Source organism: Danio rerio, chromosome 5, assembly GCF_049306965.1.
Source record: "Danio rerio strain Tuebingen ecotype United States chromosome 5, GRCz12tu, whole genome shotgun sequence".
Taxonomy (NCBI): domain Eukaryota; kingdom Metazoa; phylum Chordata; class Actinopteri; order Cypriniformes; family Danionidae; genus Danio; species Danio rerio.
Genome location: NC_133180.1, coordinates 9,862,614 through 9,883,506, shown reverse-complemented (window position 1 = coordinate 9,883,506; position 20,893 = coordinate 9,862,614). Strand labels below are relative to the sequence as shown.

At 37.5% G+C, this 20,893-nt stretch overlaps 2 protein-coding genes across 4 annotated transcripts in view; both read left to right on the top strand.

The window, feature by feature from the left end:
• Window positions 1-4,159, top strand: part of lrp13 (low-density lipoprotein receptor related-protein 13) — a 37,176-nt gene extending 33,017 nt beyond the window's left edge. For both annotated transcript variants that reach the window (XR_012406684.1, XM_068218214.2), the window contains 2 exons: window positions 2,996-3,104; window positions 3,856-4,159. Coding sequence is in view for 1 of the 2 variants with exons in the window: in XM_068218214.2 (XP_068074315.1) it covers window positions 2,996-3,104; window positions 3,856-3,882 (136 nt within the window). In the remaining variant the exon portion in view is untranslated. The remainder of the gene's footprint in view (window positions 1-2,995; window positions 3,105-3,855) is intronic.
• Window positions 4,160-4,266: 107 nt separating this feature from the next.
• LOC141385750 (uncharacterized) lies at window positions 4,267-11,200 on the top strand. 2 transcript variants are annotated; one of them, XM_073951955.1, is made up of 3 exons: window positions 4,267-4,359; window positions 4,454-4,529; window positions 9,614-11,200. In XM_073951955.1, the coding sequence occupies exons 2-3, from the start codon at window positions 4,455-4,457 to the stop codon at window positions 10,193-10,195; spliced, it is 657 nt and encodes a 218-aa protein (XP_073808056.1). In that variant the 5' UTR covers window positions 4,267-4,359; window position 4,454; the 3' UTR covers window positions 10,196-11,200. The 2 variants fall into 2 exon arrangements, with proteins under 2 accessions (XP_073808056.1, XP_073808057.1); XM_073951956.1 differs by having other exon boundaries at window positions 4,290-4,371.
• The last annotated feature ends 9,693 nt before the right edge of the window (window positions 11,201-20,893 follow it).

The window sequence follows — 20,893 nt, the reverse complement described above, 5'->3', positions numbered from 1 at the left end:
GGTGGTGATTGACAGGGTGCGTCCGTGCAACGTGTCTGAGGAGAGACGCGGTGGGGAGGGGTGAGAAGGGTGCGTTACGATGCCTATTTGAGAACCGGGAGGGAGACGCGAGATTACCGGGAGATCATCACTCGTTTGTGGGCATCCGGAGACTCGCGAAACTTCCCGCCCTACTCATAATTCTCTCTTCATATAGCCGTATGCCTATTACATATCCATAAAACACTGATATAACCGCGCTCGGATCGGATCGCTTTCTCACTGCAATCGAACTGCTCCAGGGTTAGTTTCAATCAAGATCGCTTGAATGAGGTGGTCTCGGCTCAGAGCGATTACTTTGGCGCGGAACAGAGCGCGATTGCCCTGTTCATATATGCCAAACGAACTGCGCTAACTGGACAAACGAGACGCGTTCCGAAACAAAAGTGTAGGTGTGAAAGCACCATAAATGTTCAGTCTTGTTGTGAGCTGATCTTCATTTTTCTGTGTTTGTGGAAAGCAGGCGAGTCAGCCGGACCAATATATGAGCAGGCAGAGCAGGATTCTCGCGGTGACCACCAGTGCAATACTGCTCCTTGTTATGAGCCGCAGTTTCAGTGTAAACCTAAAGGCGAGCTTCTTTGTACAGTCATAGATTTTACATTTAGCGGACATATGCACTGAACACGCAGTGAATGCAACGCATCCAGATTCGGGCACCTTCTCCGAAAATGCTCATCTCAGCTGGCGGATCAACATTAAACATGTCATGATCGCTGTCATCTGCACCTTTATTATTATTGTTACGACTTTAAGTGAGGTCTGCAAACCTGTGTGCTTTTCACTCTTCAGCCGTTTGCGTTTCCTGCGGTCACAAAAGCTCCCTGTCATCTGATAGTGGAAAGCCTATCAGATGACATGATTGACCGCTATAGTAACAGGGAAGACCGATTCAGCCCGTTTTTTGAAAAAAATGAAAACAGGTCGCACTACACCCATTATATCCAGTTGCACAAATGCTCCCAGAAATTTCGGGCGCATATGCGACCAAAATGGTCGCAATTTCGAGCCCTGCATAGTAATAGCGAATAGGTCATAATGACAGGAGTTCTTCATCTGAAAAATACCAATCTGCGAATGTGTTGCTAACTTTACTGAACGTCATATTTTTAAGCTACGAATATTTGAAATTACAAATCAACAGAACAAAACCAAGATGTGATGCACAAACTGAACACTTGCAACCAATATATTTATCCCGCAGCTGATTTTCATTGAAGAGCATGCAAACATACTAAGAGTTATAGGTAACTTACTGTACATTGTTATGGGTCAATGATGCTAATATTCGGCACAAATCCATCATTTCCCCTTTCTGGCTGTTCTTTCTATGAATGAAGTATGTAGAAGCACTGTCCATGTATGTTTCCTCGTCGTTTGTTAATGCTATATTTCATTGCACAACATTAATCTATCAGGGTTTTTGGCTAAATTCGTGCCAGGCACGAAAGCTTGACAGGCGTAGCAACGCTAAAGAAGGTGGGGCTTAGCAAAGGGTCAATTAATGCAACTCTCTAATCAAAGGGTGTTAGTTCAGCATCCCCTGTTCCCCAGCCTGTTCGGTCCATACTTTGACGGTGCGCTGCTGTTCTCCTCTTAACCTGCAGCTTTACATCAGACATGATTTTTTTTTTTTTATTCACTCACAGTGCGATGTTCAGACCCCATTGCGTTAAAAGCATCAGCTAAACTCTCCCGCTCTATTTTTTTTCTTTAGTTATTAATTCCGGAGGACAAACTTGCAAATAACTTTTTATCTCTGGTCTACCTCCGATAGGAGCACCTTCAATTCACATTCTTTGAAGTTTCTCTTCTTGCTTGCTTTTGCCATTGCTTTGTCATTTGGTTTTGCCAAAGTAGAGTCATTACCATAGTTTTACAGGGGAGGAAGCAGGGAGGGGTTTTGCGCTCGTGCACGTGTGCTCAGTTTCACATTAATTCGGATGTACAAAGAGAGTATGTGTGGGATTCAGCGTACGCAGTGTTTCATACTTTTGAATTTTTTACTGCGTATGCACGTTTACAGCTTTGTCCGTACGCAAGTTTTTAGTATGAATTCAAGTCTTTGTACATGAAGCCCCTGCAGTTTTGCCTGCATGTACTCTGTGGAAGAATGACTGTGTCTAACGCTCTGCCATACACACAACAACCACAGATTTATTTCAGCAGCTGATGTGTGACACGTGCTAATTTGCGTCATCACTGGTGACGGGTAATGCTTGAAGAGGCATCAATTACATCCGGTTTCCACTTTTTCTTGTACTTTAATGTTAAAACGGCTCTCCGATGAATTGTCAGTGACTGAAATGGCCCTCCTGCCAATTTGAGTTTGAGACCCCTGTTCTAGACCTAACATCTAACTCAGGATAGCTTAAAAAAATTAAAGCGCCACCTCCACTATTGTCGTTACTGAGTGTAAAAATGTAATTCCTTTTAATTTTACACTGTGTATTAAAAACATGGTGCTTATGTAAAGGGCTGCAAAAGATGATATGCAAGTGTAACATTCACTCAAGCACATTGAAGTAGAGTGAGTAAATTGACAGAATATTCATTTTTGAACTATTCCCCTTTAGACATTATGCAATGTCAGTGTTTTGATTAATGATACTTATTTATTTTTTATTTTGTAGAGACACTATTTGTTAACCTAAAAATGTTATTCTTTAAAAAAAAAATAATACTTCAGCTTTTTAAAAGTTAAAGACGCTTGACTCAAATGTTAACTGTGAACTTTTTTTACATTTGAGTCAAACATCTTTTTAGCTTTATTTTTGATTACGATAAATAGGGATTTTAAGTAGTGTCAAGTAATTCTATTCCTTAATTTTCAGATATAAAAGTTAGAAAATAAATTTAGGTACAATTTTAATGATGCAATTAATATTTAACTTATTTTCTGAAGTGACTTACCATCTACTGATTTACTCTGATTGAAGCATGTTTGTGTGTTCAGACGAGCAGCTCACACTGTGGACATGCAGGAGACGGGCATGAAGGAACTGGAGAAAAGACGTGAAGCATCTTCAGCTAGATCGAATGGAAAGGACACAGAAGTATCAGAGGTATAAAGTGAGAGAGTGCTAGTTATATTAAAGGAAAAATATACTCGGGATATTAATGGGGACATGAATTGAGGAAACCTATTACCCTTGATCTTTTGATGCGGATGTTAATGTGCTGTAAAAGCGTCCTGTAAAATCAAGACTTATATCGGCACAGTTGCAAGCCACATTATTGGTGGCCCTCTAATTGTAATGGTGTAGTGACGTTCTCTCCCTCATTAGCATAAACAACCCTGAGTAAGAAGCAGCCATCCGAGTTTTAGTACCAAACCTGCTGAAGATGATATCAGCGACTATTGTAATGAAGCACAAATGAAAGATAACATTAGTCCTGATGCACAAGCGTTTGTAGCTCCGCCGTCTTTTCAAAAGCATAATCTCATTTAAATTTAAAGCGAGTCACCAAAATGCTACATCATAGATCAAAGCCTAAAAGGGTCAGTTTTAAACATTATTTATGGGGTATTTTGAGCTGAAACTTGACTTGCACACTCTAGGGACATCAGAGACTTATTTTAGATCTTGTAAGGAGGTCCATAATAGGTCCCCTTTAAGGAAAATGAAGGGAAAATGATTAAATGTAACCAATTCTGGAATAAGTTGTACATCCTGATATATCTGGTTTACACTGTATCTGCAGTTCGTGACCCCTTTAATTATAAAACCATGTGACCTTAAATTCTTCCTGTTGTGCTTAAAATATTCCCATTTAATCATACTAGATATTACATGACTTTTATATCCGTTTCAGGAAAATGTGGTGACGTCTGTGGACTAGCTTCATCACGTCGGCTGAAGTACCTTGGTTTCTTGAATAAAGTCATGTCGCATTTGGAAAAGTCAAATTCACAGTCTGTTTAATATTATTGTCTGCATGTAATCAGACTTTCACTAGTCATTCTGTTGTCATCCAATGGGTCTAAAGGCAGAATACTTTAACTCACCGACTGCTGATATCATCTTGGTTTACCACATAAGTTCAGTAAGAACTGATTTTGCCACAGCCACCACATTGTGTATCAGTCATAATGAAAGATTAAACTGATTTTATTTAATGAACGTGTTGTGAAATGAACGTCTTGACCACAACCAAATAGTAGAGGGAATTTAAGGGGCGGGGTTACACTGAAAACTTAAAGGCTCCACCTACAATGACATTATCAATCCATCAAAGAGGATTAATGCATGCTCTGAAGTGTAATTTGAAGATTGCTAAGGACGGTACAACGGTAGACAAGCTCTGACTGATCTCAAGGTAATATATTAGGTAATATTCATTTGTAACTGTTTTTACATAAATTGTTCTGATTTGTGTAGGAAATCGGTCTAAAATCTGTTTTCTAAAACAGGATGAAGAATTTCATAATTTTTGTCAGCCTATTATGCGTGACCCTTGGCTTCCCAGTGGGTTCGCCTTTATATAAGGTGAGTTTCACAACAGACTTTAAAAATTAAAGGTGCAGCAGGTGATTGTCTTCAGAAACATGTTGTGTTGTGCTGGTTGAAAGTCTCTTCACATCTCAATAGTAATGATTACAGTAAATGATCTAAATGTTTGTATTTTTATATTTTGGGTAAGGCATAAGATTAAAAAATGTTCATTCAATTAAATATTTTCCGGCTGACAGTTACCATAATTCTGATAAGTAGCCCAAACTGTCTGTCAGCAAATGTAGATTTGTACAACAGCGCATCTGTTCACGCAGATCCTCTATTTGTGTGTGCACCCCTGCATGTGCGCTGTGCGTTTACATGCACACGAGACAATCCCAGTTGCAGTATAATCAAATGCTGATCAACTTTTTTTAATCCTGAATCAATATTGGAGCTAGTTTTGCATGGTGGAGGAAGGACGACACCATGTCCGAAGTATTTCTGTTAGACAGGTAATGTTCTGTCTTAAAGCAAGTTTAGTCACGCAAAGCTGATGTAGATTGTGTTGTAACGAATGGGTTATCTGCACTGAAGTGTTGTTCAGCCACTGAAATCTCTTGGCGATAGATTTATGTGACTATTTTCAATGTCATAAGGGACCTTTTACATCATCAATGTAGATTTTTATTTAGTTTTACAATAAAACATTAGTAAATAGTGCCATGCTGCCTAGCCTGCTTTACAGAGGTCTAGTTGTTTAAAAATGAATGTGATTATAAAAGCAATGATAACATGTGATGCACTCCCTATACTGTTTACCATGCTACTCTGAATATTCACTCTGAAATGGCATGCAAGTATGGCTTAAGCAGGTCGCACACCAGAAGCGCCGCTCGGCGCCGCGACACGGCGCGTACATGACAGTTTAAAGTATCGCACACCAGACGCGCACATTCGAATGATATTTAACATGACACTAATCAGATGGCGCTCTGTGGCGCGGCTGAAAAATGAACTGCGTCCTGAGCCGTCGCCGGGCGCCGCCGACAGCCACCGACTTGCGGCGCTGGTGTGTGTATCCTGATAGAAACCTATGTTTAGAATTCTAAAATACATGGCGCTGCGTGGCGCTGCGCGGCGCGCCGCCGAGCGCCGCTTCTGGTGTGCGACCTGCTTTAGTAACAAGTGTAATTTCTGCACCCACTGGCCAACGACTAACTACATTTCTAACTGGTAAAATGACGTGAACGAGTGGATTGTCTGCTGTCATGTCGCGGAGTCCTATTCTTGCAATTCCACATAAATGAAACGCGCATATATATATATATATATATATATATATATATATATATATATATATATATATATATATATATATATATATATATATATATATATATTTATTAAGGGTGTCACGATTTAGATTTTTAATCGAAATCGATCGAAATTTATGCTCAACTTCGATTATCGAATCAAAAAATAGAATCGTCGATGCTGCCACGCCCCCATGTCATGTTAGCTTGGGTTTGCCAAGCGGGAAAAAAACATGCTTGTTGAAGTGCTTGTTAAACTGCAGACGCAGGAGACCCGTCGACAGCTTAAATCCTCTCCTCTTTCAATGAAGTCGTCGGTGTGGAAGTATTTTGGATTTCCAGTTAGTTATGTTGACAACGTTCGTGTTGTCGACAAAAAAAAAAAAACACAGTTTGCAAGCTCTGCTATGTACGTATTACAGTTGGGATGATAGTCGATGGGCGCATCGCGATCTTCTGCCCTGCACCCGTTGCAAATCTGCTCGCGAAAAATACACACTCAGGCCCAGTTTACACTAATATGTTTGTTTTTAAATGGCATTTTAGAACGACAACGATTCACATCCACACTGGCGTGTGGCATTTCTGAGCAGCCCTCCTTCCTCACTACCGCTGAAAACGCACATCACGTGACCACACACACTCATTCACACACAGACGCACACACAGTGTCATGCGCTCGACAGCGGGTCAAGGCAGTCAGCTGGTCAGTAGACTGCTTCCATCTTTTACTTTCACACAAGTACTTAGTCATTTTAGCCAACACCTCGGATACTGTTGGCTGGTTCCTGTTGGTTGTGCACCTTTTTTTTTTTTTACCAACGCCATTATAACGACACATCACTGCCTATTCACGAGTCCCGCAGAAAAAAGTCATTGACCGATGGCAATTATGTGTGTAACTTACCTTTATTCATTTACTGTATGATTTGTTTATGGGTAAAACAAAGACCATGCAAGTCAGGTAGTTAAAACTGTAGGCTACAAATAATTAATTAATTAATTAATTAATTATTCATAATCGAAAATGTAATCGAATCGAGGATTTGGTGGATCGTGACATATATATATATATATATATATATATATATATATATATATATATATATATATATATATATATATATATATATATATATATATATATATATTAGGGATGTGCGGAGCAGCCGGTATTTGTATTTGTTGAGTGGGAAAAGTATTTGTATTCGAGTAAAATTCAAAATGGCGCAGAAATATATATTTTTTCTATTACACTTCTAATTTACGTTATAGTGAAAGTCTTGTTTAATTATACCCATTATATAAATTATAGTCATGCAATATTGGTTGTTGTTTTTGAACATGTGACAAGAAATGTCATTGAAAAGAAAATAACATAGAAGCCATTATCTCATCCATGGTTAAACCAACAACTAATAAAATACCATTGTGAATATTATGAACCTCACCACCACCATTCTTGTTGTAGGACACTGAATAGACAGAATAAAAACAAATAATACTTCAAAAAACTGTTCTTCTTCTGAAAGAACTTCTTTCCAATGGACAGAATTCCAAATACTAAAATTAACTAAATAAATCTTAATAAACCCCTGCCTGGGAGATCTGGCAGAACAAAAGTATTCTATATAATACTAAAAGATACAGCCCTGCTATTGTCATCTGCCTGCCACAAAACAGACACAAAGTTTGTTTGTTTGTTTTTTTAAGTTTGAAACTGACTTGCTGGGGCAGAATGTGGCTGATGGTTTGGTGCTTGTGGAGGATTTAGCAGAGCATCGCTGTGCTGATTGAGGGGATTGATGCTTGTGGGGGGTTCACAGACAGTATCAGGAGAGGATGCTTTTAGTGCATGTGATAATACATTACATAGAAGGTTGCGCGGTGGCACAGTGAGTACCACTGTCGCCTCACAGCAAGAAGGTTGCTGGTTCGAGCCCTGACTGGGTTCTCCCCATGTTGGCGTGGGTTTCCTCCGGGTGCTCCGGTTTCCCCCACAGTCCAAACACATGCAATATAGGTGAATTGGGTAAGCTAAACTGTCCCTATTGTATGTGTGTGAAAGAGAGTGTATGGATGTTTCCCAGTGCTGGGTAGCAGCTGGAAGGGCAGCAACTGCGTAAATCATATGCTGGATAAATTGGTGGTTCATTCCACTGTGGCAACCCCAGATTGATAAAGGGACTTAGCCGAAAAGAAATGAATGATTATGCATAGAAGATGTTGACAGATGTTTAATATCTCTGCCGATTTCACTTTTGCCCACATTATACAGTATCACTTTGTTTTATCTGCAGCACCACTGACTGTAAAATTCTTCCACAAAGAACATGTTGTTTTTTTTTTTTTTTTTAGACTGGTGGAGGACCAAGAAATGGCTCAGCAGCACTCTCACTCTTTTTCTATTCGGGTGCCCAAATGTATTTGAGGAGTTTCAAGTTAATAAAAAGTGACTGGAAGCTATGCTAAGGTTAACTAGCCTATAGCATATATCTTGCTGTCTGCAAAAGACAGTAATGTAGACGTACCATATAACTCCCATAAGTGCATACTATTCGACACAACAGCACAAGCATCGTTTTAACCTTTATAAACGAACGTTAATGTTACTCTGTCAACAGTCTATTGTCTAAATTACCGCGCTAACAGAGCTAACGTTGCGTAAACATAGAGCACCCGATTGCAAACTTCCCGATCCCGATCAAACTCCGCTACAAGTTTATAAACTGCATCTGGAACCCAATTAAGGTACAAAAATCTATTTAACAAAAATAGTGATGCAGTAAAATATTTTTTTCGCTTAGCCGAGCCTTCTCTTTCTGTATCTGTGGAGAAGATTGTGCCAGACAGCCCCGCCCTCCGACTGAGCGTCTCTCTCTCTCTCTCTCTCTCTCTCTCTCTCTCTCTCTCTCTCTCTCTCTCTCTCTCTCTCTCTCTCTCTCTCTCTCTCACTCTCACTCTCACTCTCACTCTCACTCTCACTCTCTCTCACTCTCTCTCTCTCACTCACGCGGGCATGCACTGTGGTCTCTTGAGGAAACGCTGCTTTTTGATAGTGTTTTTCTTGCTCCCGAATACAAATAATTTTTCAAGTATTTGTTCGAAATAAGTATTCGTAAAAACACGCTATTCGTGCCTTTCCGAATACCGTATTCGGGTTCGGCTCCACCCTTAATATATATATATGAAAATAAAAATCTACTTTATCGATGCTGTCAGAACCTTATAAAACTGAAAATAGTCGCATCAATCTTTCACCAGGGGATTTCAGTGGCTGAACAACACTTCTGTGCAGATAACCCATTCATAACACAATCTACATTAGCTTTGCATGACTAAACTAGCTTAAAGACAGAACATTACCTGTCTAACAGAAATACTTCAGACAAGGTGTCGTCCTTCACCAGTGTGCAAAACTAACTCCAATATTGATTCAGGATTTAAAGTTTTGATTAAGCATTTGCTTTTACTGCTGTCACTCCCTGTGCATTGCACATGAATGGGTGTGATGTACAAATCAACATTTGTTGACAGGCAGTTTGGGCTACTTAATTGAATTATGGGAATTGTCTGCCTGACAACTTTTAATTTGATCAACGTTTTTTTAGTCTTATGCCTTACCCAAAATATAAAAATACATATAAACACTTTTAGATCATTCACTGTAATCATTACTATTGGAATGTGAAGAGACTTTCGACCAGCACTACAAAACATGCTTAAGACAATCACCTGCTGCACCTTTAAAGATGTAATGAAATTTCAGTATTTCCTTTAACCTTTCAACTCAAATGCAATTTATTTCTCTATATGATCCAGAGAGAAAGACGCAGACGTCAGCTGGGTTTTGGTTATGACTATGGATACGGATACAGATATGGACCGGTTTATCCATACTATAATATCCCCATCTATCAGCCTAACGATTTCAATGACATCACTCCTGAAATTTACATTGGTGATGATGTAAGACGTCCAGCAACGGTCAAACCCCCTGTTACTGCAACAAGACGTCCAGCAATGGTCAGACCCCCTGTTACTGCAACAAGACGTCTAACAACAGCACTGGTGAAGCCGGTGCCGTTTAATAACCTTCAGCCTACAGGAGAACCCTGTCCACAGCCCAGAGGAGACGATTTAAACAATGATCAGCTGCCAGTGTTCGTCTATGTGGATCCTAAAGAGTGGAGCTCCATGGGTGCGGTGGACAGACCCGTGTCTCCTGGTCAGACTGCTTCCAGTGATCTTCAGCCAGCGTTTGCCATCGTTCCTGGTGTTTTTCTTCCGACATCTGAGAACGGCCAAACTGTGATAAATCCAATGGAAGATCTCAATAACAGGCTGAAAACCCCAGACATGTTGAGAGTCGCTGCATCTGCTAAAAAAGAGAAAGATTGTTAACTCTTGTATTTAAATTTACTACCCTTTCGTTATGTTGGTGGCTGTTTTGACCCCATTGACTTATCATTTATTTTATTTTTTTGTAAAGCCATGACCGCATATAATCATGCATTCTTTATTGTTTGGTGGTTTTCCCTGTTGGGAAGAGGTAAAATGTGTAATTTTTACTGTTGGTCATCAGTTGGCAGCATTATTCTTTGGATAGGCCTGTGCAAACAAAGTTTCTGGCTTTTATTTGGAGTAAAACAGTAAAAACAATGTTTACTATGTTCTGAGAGCTGAGCTGCTTATTTTGATTTACTCGCATATCAAGATATGTGTGCAAAAGTCTCTCAAGTACACACAAAAATGCATTGAAGGCAGAATCTAAGCTTTTTTTAACACTGCAACTGATGATCAACAGTATAAATGAGAAATGTGACCTCTTCCACCAATCATGTGTATGATAATATGCAGTCATTGCTTTGCAGTCAAAAATGTCATTATAATGGAAGTCAATGAAACAAAAACAGCCCAGAACATGAGAAAAGGGTGGTCAATTTGCCCAGAGTGTATTGTTGAATTTAAATAAATAAATAAACAAATCTTATTTTGACACTTTGGGGAAAATGCTTTGAATTTGTCACCAAAAAGCATTAAATTTTGCTGACACGGTGAAAGTTGTGGCCAAATTAAGACTCGAAATTATCCCCAACAGCACACAAGGGTTAATGACAACATTTGGCAGGTCTCAAGAGTGATTACATTGAATATCACGAGCTGTTAAAATTAGACTACTATAACAATTAGCTTTAAAACGTTACACTTCTGTGCATTGTTTCAAATCTTTGGTTTAAGCATGTATTGAATGACTCTTGACTTCAGTAGAGCTGAAAGTCAAATTGATTACTGAAAATTTAAGTTTGTTAAAAGGGGGCAATACCATCAAACTACTATCAGTGGATTTTACCCATTTTTGGATCTGTTTTATAAATGTTTTTCTTATTAAAAATGTTTTTAATGGTTGAGTTGTGTAATGAGTAATCAGGAGTCTCTAATGTGTCTAACGACAAACCAAAATGCATTAATGGTAGTAGTCTAACACCTGTTGGAATTGTAGTTTGTTAGCCTTAATCTTAATATCGATTTTAGCAATGTTTACATGAGAAAAAAAAAAAATCCGATTGCTCATAGCCAAACTAAGAACTTCCACCAGGCGAATAACAAATATATATATATATATATATATATATATATATATATATATATATATATATATATAGAGAGAGAGAGAGAGAGAGAGAGAGAGAGAGAGAGAGAGAGAGAGGGGCTACTAAATGAGACTATCCACCTAAATCAAGTTTAGAAATTAGGATGTCAGGATATTTTAAATGTTTTACTTTTTACAAATGTTTTTAATGACCGAGTTGTGTAATAAGAGTAATCATTAGTAGTCTCTTATTCGCCTGTTTAACCACAAACCTTAGCCTTAAGGTTATCAATAAGCTAGTATCTTTGACAACAGAGGCACAATATTGTTCCATAATTAACTAGGCAAGATGGGTACCTGCTGGAAAAAAAAACTTAAACCAATTAGCTGGTTGACCAGCCTGGTTTTAGAGGGGTTTCGGCCATTTTCTGTCTGGGTCTTAGCTGGTCAGGCTGGAAAATTACCAGCTACAACCAGCTTGACCAGCCTGGTTTAAGCTGGATATTATACAGTAGCTGGTTTTTGCTGGGCTCTTGCTCAGCTCCCAGCAAGACCGGGTTGGAAATAGCCAAAACCAGGCTGGTCGACCAGCTAAAACCAGCTTGGGTTAGTTTAAGCTAGTTTTTTTAGATAGAGTAATTAGGCAAGTCCTTGGACAACAGCGTTTTTTTTTTCTGTTCTGTAGCAAGTTGGGGAAAATAAAATCTTAAGGGGGCGAATGATATTGACCTTAGCAATGTTTATATTTTTAAACCTATTTCTTCCAGCCAAACTAAGAACTTAGACTCATTTAGTAGCCTCTCTCTCTCTCTCTCTCTCTCTCTCTCTCTCTCTCTCTCTCTCTCTCTATCTATCCATCTAGAAAGTTTTAAAGTTAGGATGATCAGAATATTTAAAAATAAAGACTAAATGGATTATAAAGAGTGAGTGATTTATCCTGTGATCTATTTAGGCCAGGGATGTCAAACTCCAATTCCTGGAGGGCCGAAGCCCTGCACAAAACTGTGCAGGGCTACGGCCCTCCAGGAACGGAGTTTGACCTCCCTGATTTAGGCGGTATAATAAGATGGGATACAGCTACGGATTCTCACATAATTTATGACACTGCACACCAGTAATTATTATTTTTGTTGTAGCTACTGTGAGGGTTGATTTATTTGATAATTTAATAAATAATATGGGTATAATTACTGCTTTACAATACTGTGATGATTGGGGTAAAGAGCTTAGAATCTATGCTTTTTGGGGATCGACGATATTTATACTTGTTAACTTCCGGCCGCAGCTATCTCCCTTCTAGCCACAACAGTATTTGGCTTCTGTACTTGCGCTGCAGAAAAAGAGATAAAGCCGAAGTCTGGATGACAAAAATAACCATTACTGGCAGAACTGTCTTCAGTCTTTTGTTTGTGGTGTTTTATTCACTGTGCTGATTAAAAATAAAGCAGTGTTTGCGTCTGACTGGAATCTCCACTGTAGGCTGTTTCTGTGGCTCGTCTGATCCTGTTTTCGCCACACACTGATGAATGTGTTGTCTTATAAAAGCATCTGAGGCTTTTATGATTAATTCATCCTTCACACCATGACAAAAAAACAAACAAATGGAAGGTTGAGCCTCTGGGTGTGCTTTCAATTAAACCGGGGTCAAATTGATGCAAACAAAACATGTTTACTGGAATTAACCAATAAACGGCTTGTTGACCGTTGGCTCTCTCCGGTGGAGGTCTGACTTCTGTCTCAAACACAGCAAACCAAATGCCAAATTACAGAGAAAACAGCACATAAACATCTCAACGATCTAACACCAAGCGTAAATTTGTCCATGTGTGGGGAAAAATGAATTCTCATATAAATATAGCAGTGCTGTTTCACTTCCAGCATCAGACCGTAGCCTACTGCCTACTTGAAAAAATCAGACTGTTCCTGAGGAGTTTGAACAAGCAAGGTAAAAAATATGTTTAAAAGCAAAACAATTTTAAAAAGCGCATCTACTGTTAATCTTACTGTCCATTGTTGGTTGTTTTGTTATTGAGATGAGCAACTGTTCTTCTTTAACAGAGAGAGAAGTTCAATAAAAGATGGATGGTTTGAGACCAGCACTGTTTGGATTGTTTTTAGTGTCTTTCTCCAATTCTAAACCGGTAAGAACACTTCATATTCACATCCAGCCTACCTTCACAAAAACCTTTTGTTTTATTAAATAGTTCATTCAATTTTGTTGTTTTTGTTCTTATTTTAGTTTAATTAAAAATACTTTCTTTGTGTAAAACAAAGGCTAAAAACTCAATCTTATAAAGCAGACCCTATTAACTGTTTTAAATTGTTCAAGAAGCCTTGCATACTTTATAGTCAGCTTGATGAATCGACAGATGAATTTGCCATTTTTGTATGTTTTGTTAGTTAAATTGATGAACATTTTCATGAAATATTCCATTTGAAAAACAGGTCTTGAATGGCTTATTTGAACCTTTTAAAGGTTTTATCTAATTGCTGCTTAATAACATGGCCAAATGGATGATTTTCACGTTTTATTCTTCATTTTTAATGATGTTTTATCATTTAAATATGGAGGAACATATATTTTGAGTGTCATTTGTAGTTTTCTATTTTTATTTGAACTTTATAATGGGGTAACTTGTTTATATAAATTATGGCTGATTTTATTAGAGGTTTTTGCTCTTATTTTAGTTATATCAAAAATACTTTTTGTGCAAAACAAATGCTAAAATTCGTCCTAAATCATACAAAGCAGACCCTATTAAACGTTTGAAATTGTTCAAGAAGCCTTGCATACTTTATAATCAGCTTGATGAATCGACAGATGAATTTGCCATTTTTGTATATCAATTTATTTCGGCTTAATTGCTACTTAATAATAGGGGCTGAACAGATTAACTTTTTTGTTGCTTAAATGATTTTTTATAAATAGGAATGGAAAAAAAAAACATGAATTTATTGATGTTATTATAGTTAAATTGGCCTTGAATGGCTTATGTGAACCTTTTTAAGTTTTTATTTAATTGCTGCTTAATATGGTTGATTTTCAAATTTTATTTTTGATGTTTAATAATGTTTTATCATTTAACATCTATTTTAGTTTGAACTTTTATAATGGGGTAACTTGTTTATATAAATTATAGCTGATTTATTTAGTTTTTTTTTTTTTAATTGCAGCATCATAATGGTACCCCATAACAGACAAATTTGCAGTTTTATTTATTTATTTATTTTAGACCGCTTCATTCAAATGGGGTTTAAAGTTAATTTTATTTAATTTTATTTATTTAAATTTAGTTTATAAACAAGTTGAACAAATAAACTCGAAGGCTCTTTTTTGAATTTTCTTATTTTATTTATTGATTCTTTCATTCATTCATTTTCTGTTCGGCTTAGACCCTTTATTAATGAACCGCCAACTTATCCAGCATATGTTTTACGCAGCCAATGCCCTTCCAGCTGCAACCCATCTCAAGGAAACATCCATACACACTCATTCACACACATACACCACTGACAATTTAGCTTTCCCAATTCACCTGTACCGCATGTCTTTGGACTGTAGAGGTAACCGGAGCACCTAGGGGAAACCCATGAAAACATGGGGAGAACATGCAAACTCCACACAGAAACCAGCGACCTTCTTGCTGTAAGATGACAGCCCTTATTTTATTTAATTGTTACTTTATAATGAGGATTAGGGCAGCTCAGTGGTTAGCACTGTTGCCTCACAAAAAGAAAGGTGCTGGTTCGAGTCCAGGATGGGCCAGTTGGGATTTCTGAGTAGTGTGTGTCTGTGTGTGTATAAATGTGAGAGAGTATGGGTGTCCCCTAGTACTGGGTTGTGGCTGGAATGACATCCGCTGCATAAATAATTCAGTGCATCGGGAAAGTATTCATAGCGCTTCACTTTTCCCACATTTTTACAAGTTACATAAAGAATAATGTGGAAAAAAGAGTTTTTGAAATTGTTGCAAATTTATTAATAATAAAAAAAGCTGAGAAATGACATGTACAGAAGTTTTCACAGCCTTTGCTCAATACTTTGTTGATGCACCTTTGGCAGCGATTACAGCCTCAAGTCTTTTTGAATATGATGCCTTAAGCTTGGCACACCTGTTTTTGGGAATTTTTGCCCATTCCTCTTTACAGCACCTCTCAAACTCTATCATGGTTGATGAACTGTCGCCCCAGTCTGAGGTCAGGAGCACTCTGGAGCAGGTTTTTTTATTCAGGATGTCTCTGTACATTTCATCTTTCCCTCTTTCCTGACTAGTCTTCCAGTTCCTGCTGCTGAAAAACACCCTCACAGCATGATGCTGCCGCCACCATGCTTCACTGTAGAGATGGTGTTAGCCTGGTGATGAGCGAAGCCTGGTTTTCTCCAAACATAAAGCCTGGCATTCACTCCAAAGAGTTAAATTTTAGTCTCATCAGAGCAGAGAATTCTGTTTCTTATGGTTTGAGAGTCCTTCAGATGCCTTTTTGCAAATTCCAGTCATGGAGTGTCTTCCGTTTGGCCACTCTACAATACAGGCCTGATTGGTGGATTGCTGCACAGATGGTTGTCCTTCTGTAAGGTTCTCCTCTCTCCACAGAAGAACGATCACCTCTCTGACAATCCCTTCTCACCTGATCACTCAGCTTAGATGGTCCGCCAGTTCTCGGAAGAGTCCTGGTGGTTCCACACATCTTCCACTTACGGTTGATGGAGGCCGCTGTGCTCATTGGAACTCTCAGAGCAGCTGAAAATTTTCTGTAACCTTCCCCAGACTTGTGCCTCAAGACAATCCTGTCTCGGAGGTCTACGGGCAATTCCTTTGTCGTCATGCTTGGTTTGTGCTTTGACATGCACTGTCAACCCTGGGATCTTATATAGACAGGTGTGTGCCTTTTTAAATCATGTCCAATCAACTGAATTGACCACAGGTGAACTCCAATTAAGCTGCTGAAACATCTCAAGAATGATCAGTGGAAACAGAATGTACCTGAGCTCAATTTAGAGCTTCACGGCAAAGGCTGTAAATACTGATGTACATGTGATTTCTTTTTTAACTGTGATAAATTTGCGACACTTTCAAAAACTCTTTTTTCACATTGTCATTATGGGGTATTGTGTGTTGAATCTTAAGGAAATAAATTAATTTAATGTATTTTGAAATAAGACTGTAACACAAACAAATGTGGAAAAAGTGAAGCGCTATGAATACTTTCGGATGCACTGTATAATGGAGTTATTCATTTATCTAATGTACAATAATTAAACATTTAAATATATTTTTTTAATCATTTATACCAGATCAATTTGGCTTTTTTATTAGCACATGTAAAAGTGGGATAATATTTGACTTTCATTTCGAATAGTTTTATCACATCATTTACATAATTGATCCATCTGTTCATTGACATTAGTTTTATTTTCCTTTAACCTGAAATTTCAGCATCACTATGTCTACAATCAGTAGTGTATTAGCAGCACTACTACAGTTATTAACACTCAGTAATGCTTTACATATAAAAAAAACCCAAAACTGCACCTGAATCCTGTTCAGCATCCACCTCTTACTCCTAAACACATTTTGCAGTTGGACCACCTGACATTATCCAGTCAATCGTCTGAATCAAACGACTCCAGCTCTTCAGAGGAGATCTCCATCCCAAACCAATCAGTGGAGCCTCTGGAGCTGCACACCGGGATCCCTGACATCCTGGAGGATCCTCAGAACCAGACCAGCCCACAACGAGCACAACATCTATCCGCCATCCCACTGCTGGATGCCCTGAACAGCAGCAGCAGCAGCAGCGTCGTGTCTCTTCATCCAGAGGTGACTGTGGATCCGGGTGTCCAGCGGGTGGTGTTTCCAGACCTCAGCACTCCAGAGCCACGCTGCTACACACTGCCCATCACCACCGCCCCGCCAAAACCTGCCCGAGGAGACAGCATTTAATTCAAGAGGAAACTGAGCCTGAAAACATGGGGTTGTTGCAGATTTACCTTGATATTGGAGAAAAGCTTGTATCATCTCTTCACTGCTCTTCAGTATTGCAGAATTACACAACCTTCAGCATTTTCAATTGGTTTAATTACTATTGTTATTAATATTAATAGAGAAAAAGTGTGTTAAGCCTCATATTGCTTTCTAAATCTGTATATTACACTCTTAGAACAACTAAATGTACAAAACCTGACCTATAAGGACCCCTTTTTTCTTTCAAACCCTGCCTAAAGAGACGGCATTTAAATAAACAGTAAACTGAGCGCTAAAAACAGAGGCTTTGTTGCAGATTTGCTTTGACACTGAAGAAAAGCTTGAATCATCCTCACTGTTCTTAAGTAGAGTTGAATTATCTTAACTCTCATAATGCTCTCTAAATCTGTATATTACACTCTCAGAAAACAAAATGGGCACATTTTTGTTCTTTTTTCTGCAAGGCAGCATTTAGTTCAAGAAACAGAGCGCTGAAAACATGGGTTTAGTTGCAGATTTACCCTGATATTGCAGAAAAGCGGGCATCATCTTCACTGTTCTTTGGTACAGTTGAATAATCTTCAGTTTCACAAACGTTGAGCTGTTGCATTCGTTAACATTGGTTTAAATCAGTGGTGCTCAACCCTGTTCCTGGAGATCGACCTTCCTGCAAAGTTCAGCTCCAACTCTGATCAGTCACACCTGAACCAATTAATTAGGACCTGAACAGCACTTGATAATTACAGGCAGGTGTGTTTGATATGGGTTGCAACTGAAATCTGCAGGAAGGTCGATCTCCAGGAACAGGGTTGGTCACGCCTGGTTTAAATGTTATTGTTACTAGTGAGAAAAAGTGTGCACTCCAAATCTGTTTATTACACTCTCAGAAAAACAAAATGGCCAAAATTATTTATTTTTCCTGCAAGACAGCATTTAGTTCAAGTAACAGAGTGCTGAAAACATGGGTTTTGTTGCAGGTTTACCTTGATTTTAGAGAAAAACTTGTATCATCTCTTTACTGTTCTTCAGTATTGTAGAATTACACAATATTCAGCTTTTGCAATTGGTTTAAGTATTATTGTTATTAATATTAGTAGAAGTGTGCTAACTCTAATAATGCTTTCTAAATCTGCGTATTACACCCTTAGAACAAACAGAATGTCCTTTCGAAACTTGCCTGAGACAGCATTAAAATAAACAGTAAACTGAGCTCTAAAAACAGAGGCTTTTTATGTCTTCCAAAACCTGCCTGAAAGTCAACTTTTAATTTAACAAGAAATGAGCGCTAAAACATGAGCTTTGTTGCAGATTTACCCTGCTATTAGGGCAAAGTTTGTATCATATTAAACTCTCTTCAGTAGTTCACAATATATTGCATTATTGTCATTTTCAAGATATTGGCATGGTAACGCAGACGGGTGATAAATTACATTGATTTTATGTATTGGTTGATTATCTAAATTGGACCAGGATTGATCAGGCCTTATTATCTTTATCCCCACTTCCCCACTAGTTGCTGTTCTGCTATTGGCAGTAGCCCAAAGCTGAACCCAGAGCTGAAAATAAACATTATTGGCAGCAATCGAGACAACAACAACAGCCAATCAGAGTCAGAATATCTGCTCAGGTTTTTTCAGTGTTTGCACATTGATGCAGTTTTTTAGTCTAAATTAGTTCTAAAGAAGATTTTACCCCTTTATTATAATGTAATAAAATAAATGATTAAAAAACAAAACTAATAAAAACTGCATTTATTTCTAGGAAAATGTTATACCGTTAAAAAAAATCACTATCCCAACAATTAACAACAATATGGTATATTTTTTCAGTATCATGCAGCCCTTGTAAAGTTACATGTTTAATGACACGACTTTCAGCTTTTGCATTCCTAAAACTGATTTAATTAGTATTATTATTTGTGGGGGAAAGCATGTCATCCCTTATAATGCATTCTAAATCTGAAAACTACACTCTTACAAACAAATGTACCCTTCTTTTTTTAACAACATTTAATCAAACAGGAAACTGAGCATCGTGTGCTTGAAATGTATGTGATTTGTTGCAGGTTAACAATGATACTGTAGAAAGGTTACACAGTAGAGTTGTTATCTTCAGAATTACACAATGTTCAACTTTTACATTTGATAAAACGGATTTAATTGTATTATTTGTGTGAAAAACTGTGTAATTTAATAATACTAATAATGCTTTCAAACTCTGTAAATTACGCTCTCAGAAAGTCACAAAGCAGCCACTGGGGTGATAAACTGAAGGATACATTTTTGTACTTCTTCTTTAGTTCATTCATGTATTTTGGGTACAAACTGTACTCTAAAGACCCTTTTAATCTTTTTAAAACCCGTCAAAGGACATTTAATTACACAACTGCTGCTCTCGCATATAAGTTATCTCATTATTATTATTATTATTGGGGAAAATGGTTAACCCTCATCATTCATTAAAGATATGTATATGTGCAACAAAAAAAATTATAAATGAATAAAAAACATTAAGAAACCACACTGAAAAAAATCATTCAAAGATGATTCCTTGGATTTACTCAATTTTTTTACGTTAAGTGGTTGTAAACAATTTATTTGCGCTGAATTTAAACAAACAAATTAAGTTGAACATTATTAAACTTAATTTGTTTGTTTAAATTCAACACAAAAAAATAGTTTGCAACAGTTTTGCATGCAACACTTTTTTCAGTGCACACTGTATCTGATGACTGCGAACAAAACTATGTAAGCCTTTATAATGCATTCATTGAAATACTCCTTGGAAAAACCCTGGAGTGTTAAAACCCCACAATAAAGATTTCAACATTGAAACTTGTCCGAGCAGAACTCGAGGTTCTGTAATGCACTTTGAAAGCGTAATTAAATGGAAAACACCTATAATCACGGGGTATGGTCAAATTTTGATTAAGATTTACAGTAAACTGAGCTTAAGAAAAGGATCATAAAGTGTGGCTGAAAGTCATATAAAGCTGTATTTCACAACCCTGTCATCAACGGTGACCTCAACATTCACTGCTGCTGATGGAAAAAAACAAAGTGCTGCTGGTGGAAAGTTTATTAATGCCACATCTCAACATGGCGGTGCAATATAACTGTGAGTAACTGTTACAGGTGGAGACTAGAACAATTCTGCTTTAAACCCTGCAGGCAGCATAGTTCAGTTAGACTTTTATCTCACAATTCTAAAAGTTATAAATTCATAATTTCGTTTAATCTTGTAATTTTAATTTAGTAAGAAATAATTTCTCAATTTTGGGTTAATAAGCAATAATTTAAGCTTTTTTTATCTTAATATTGCTTAAGTCATAATTTTTATTTTTTATCTCGTATTATTGATCAAGTCATAATTTAAATTATCTCGTAATATTAAGTCATAATTTAAATTTTTAATCTCTCAATTTCGAGTTAAGCCATTTCAACTTTATCTCAACATATTAAGTTATAATTTAAACTTTTTATCTAGTAACTTTGACTTAGTAAGCCGTAATTTAAACTATCTCAAAAAGTTGACATTGAGTAA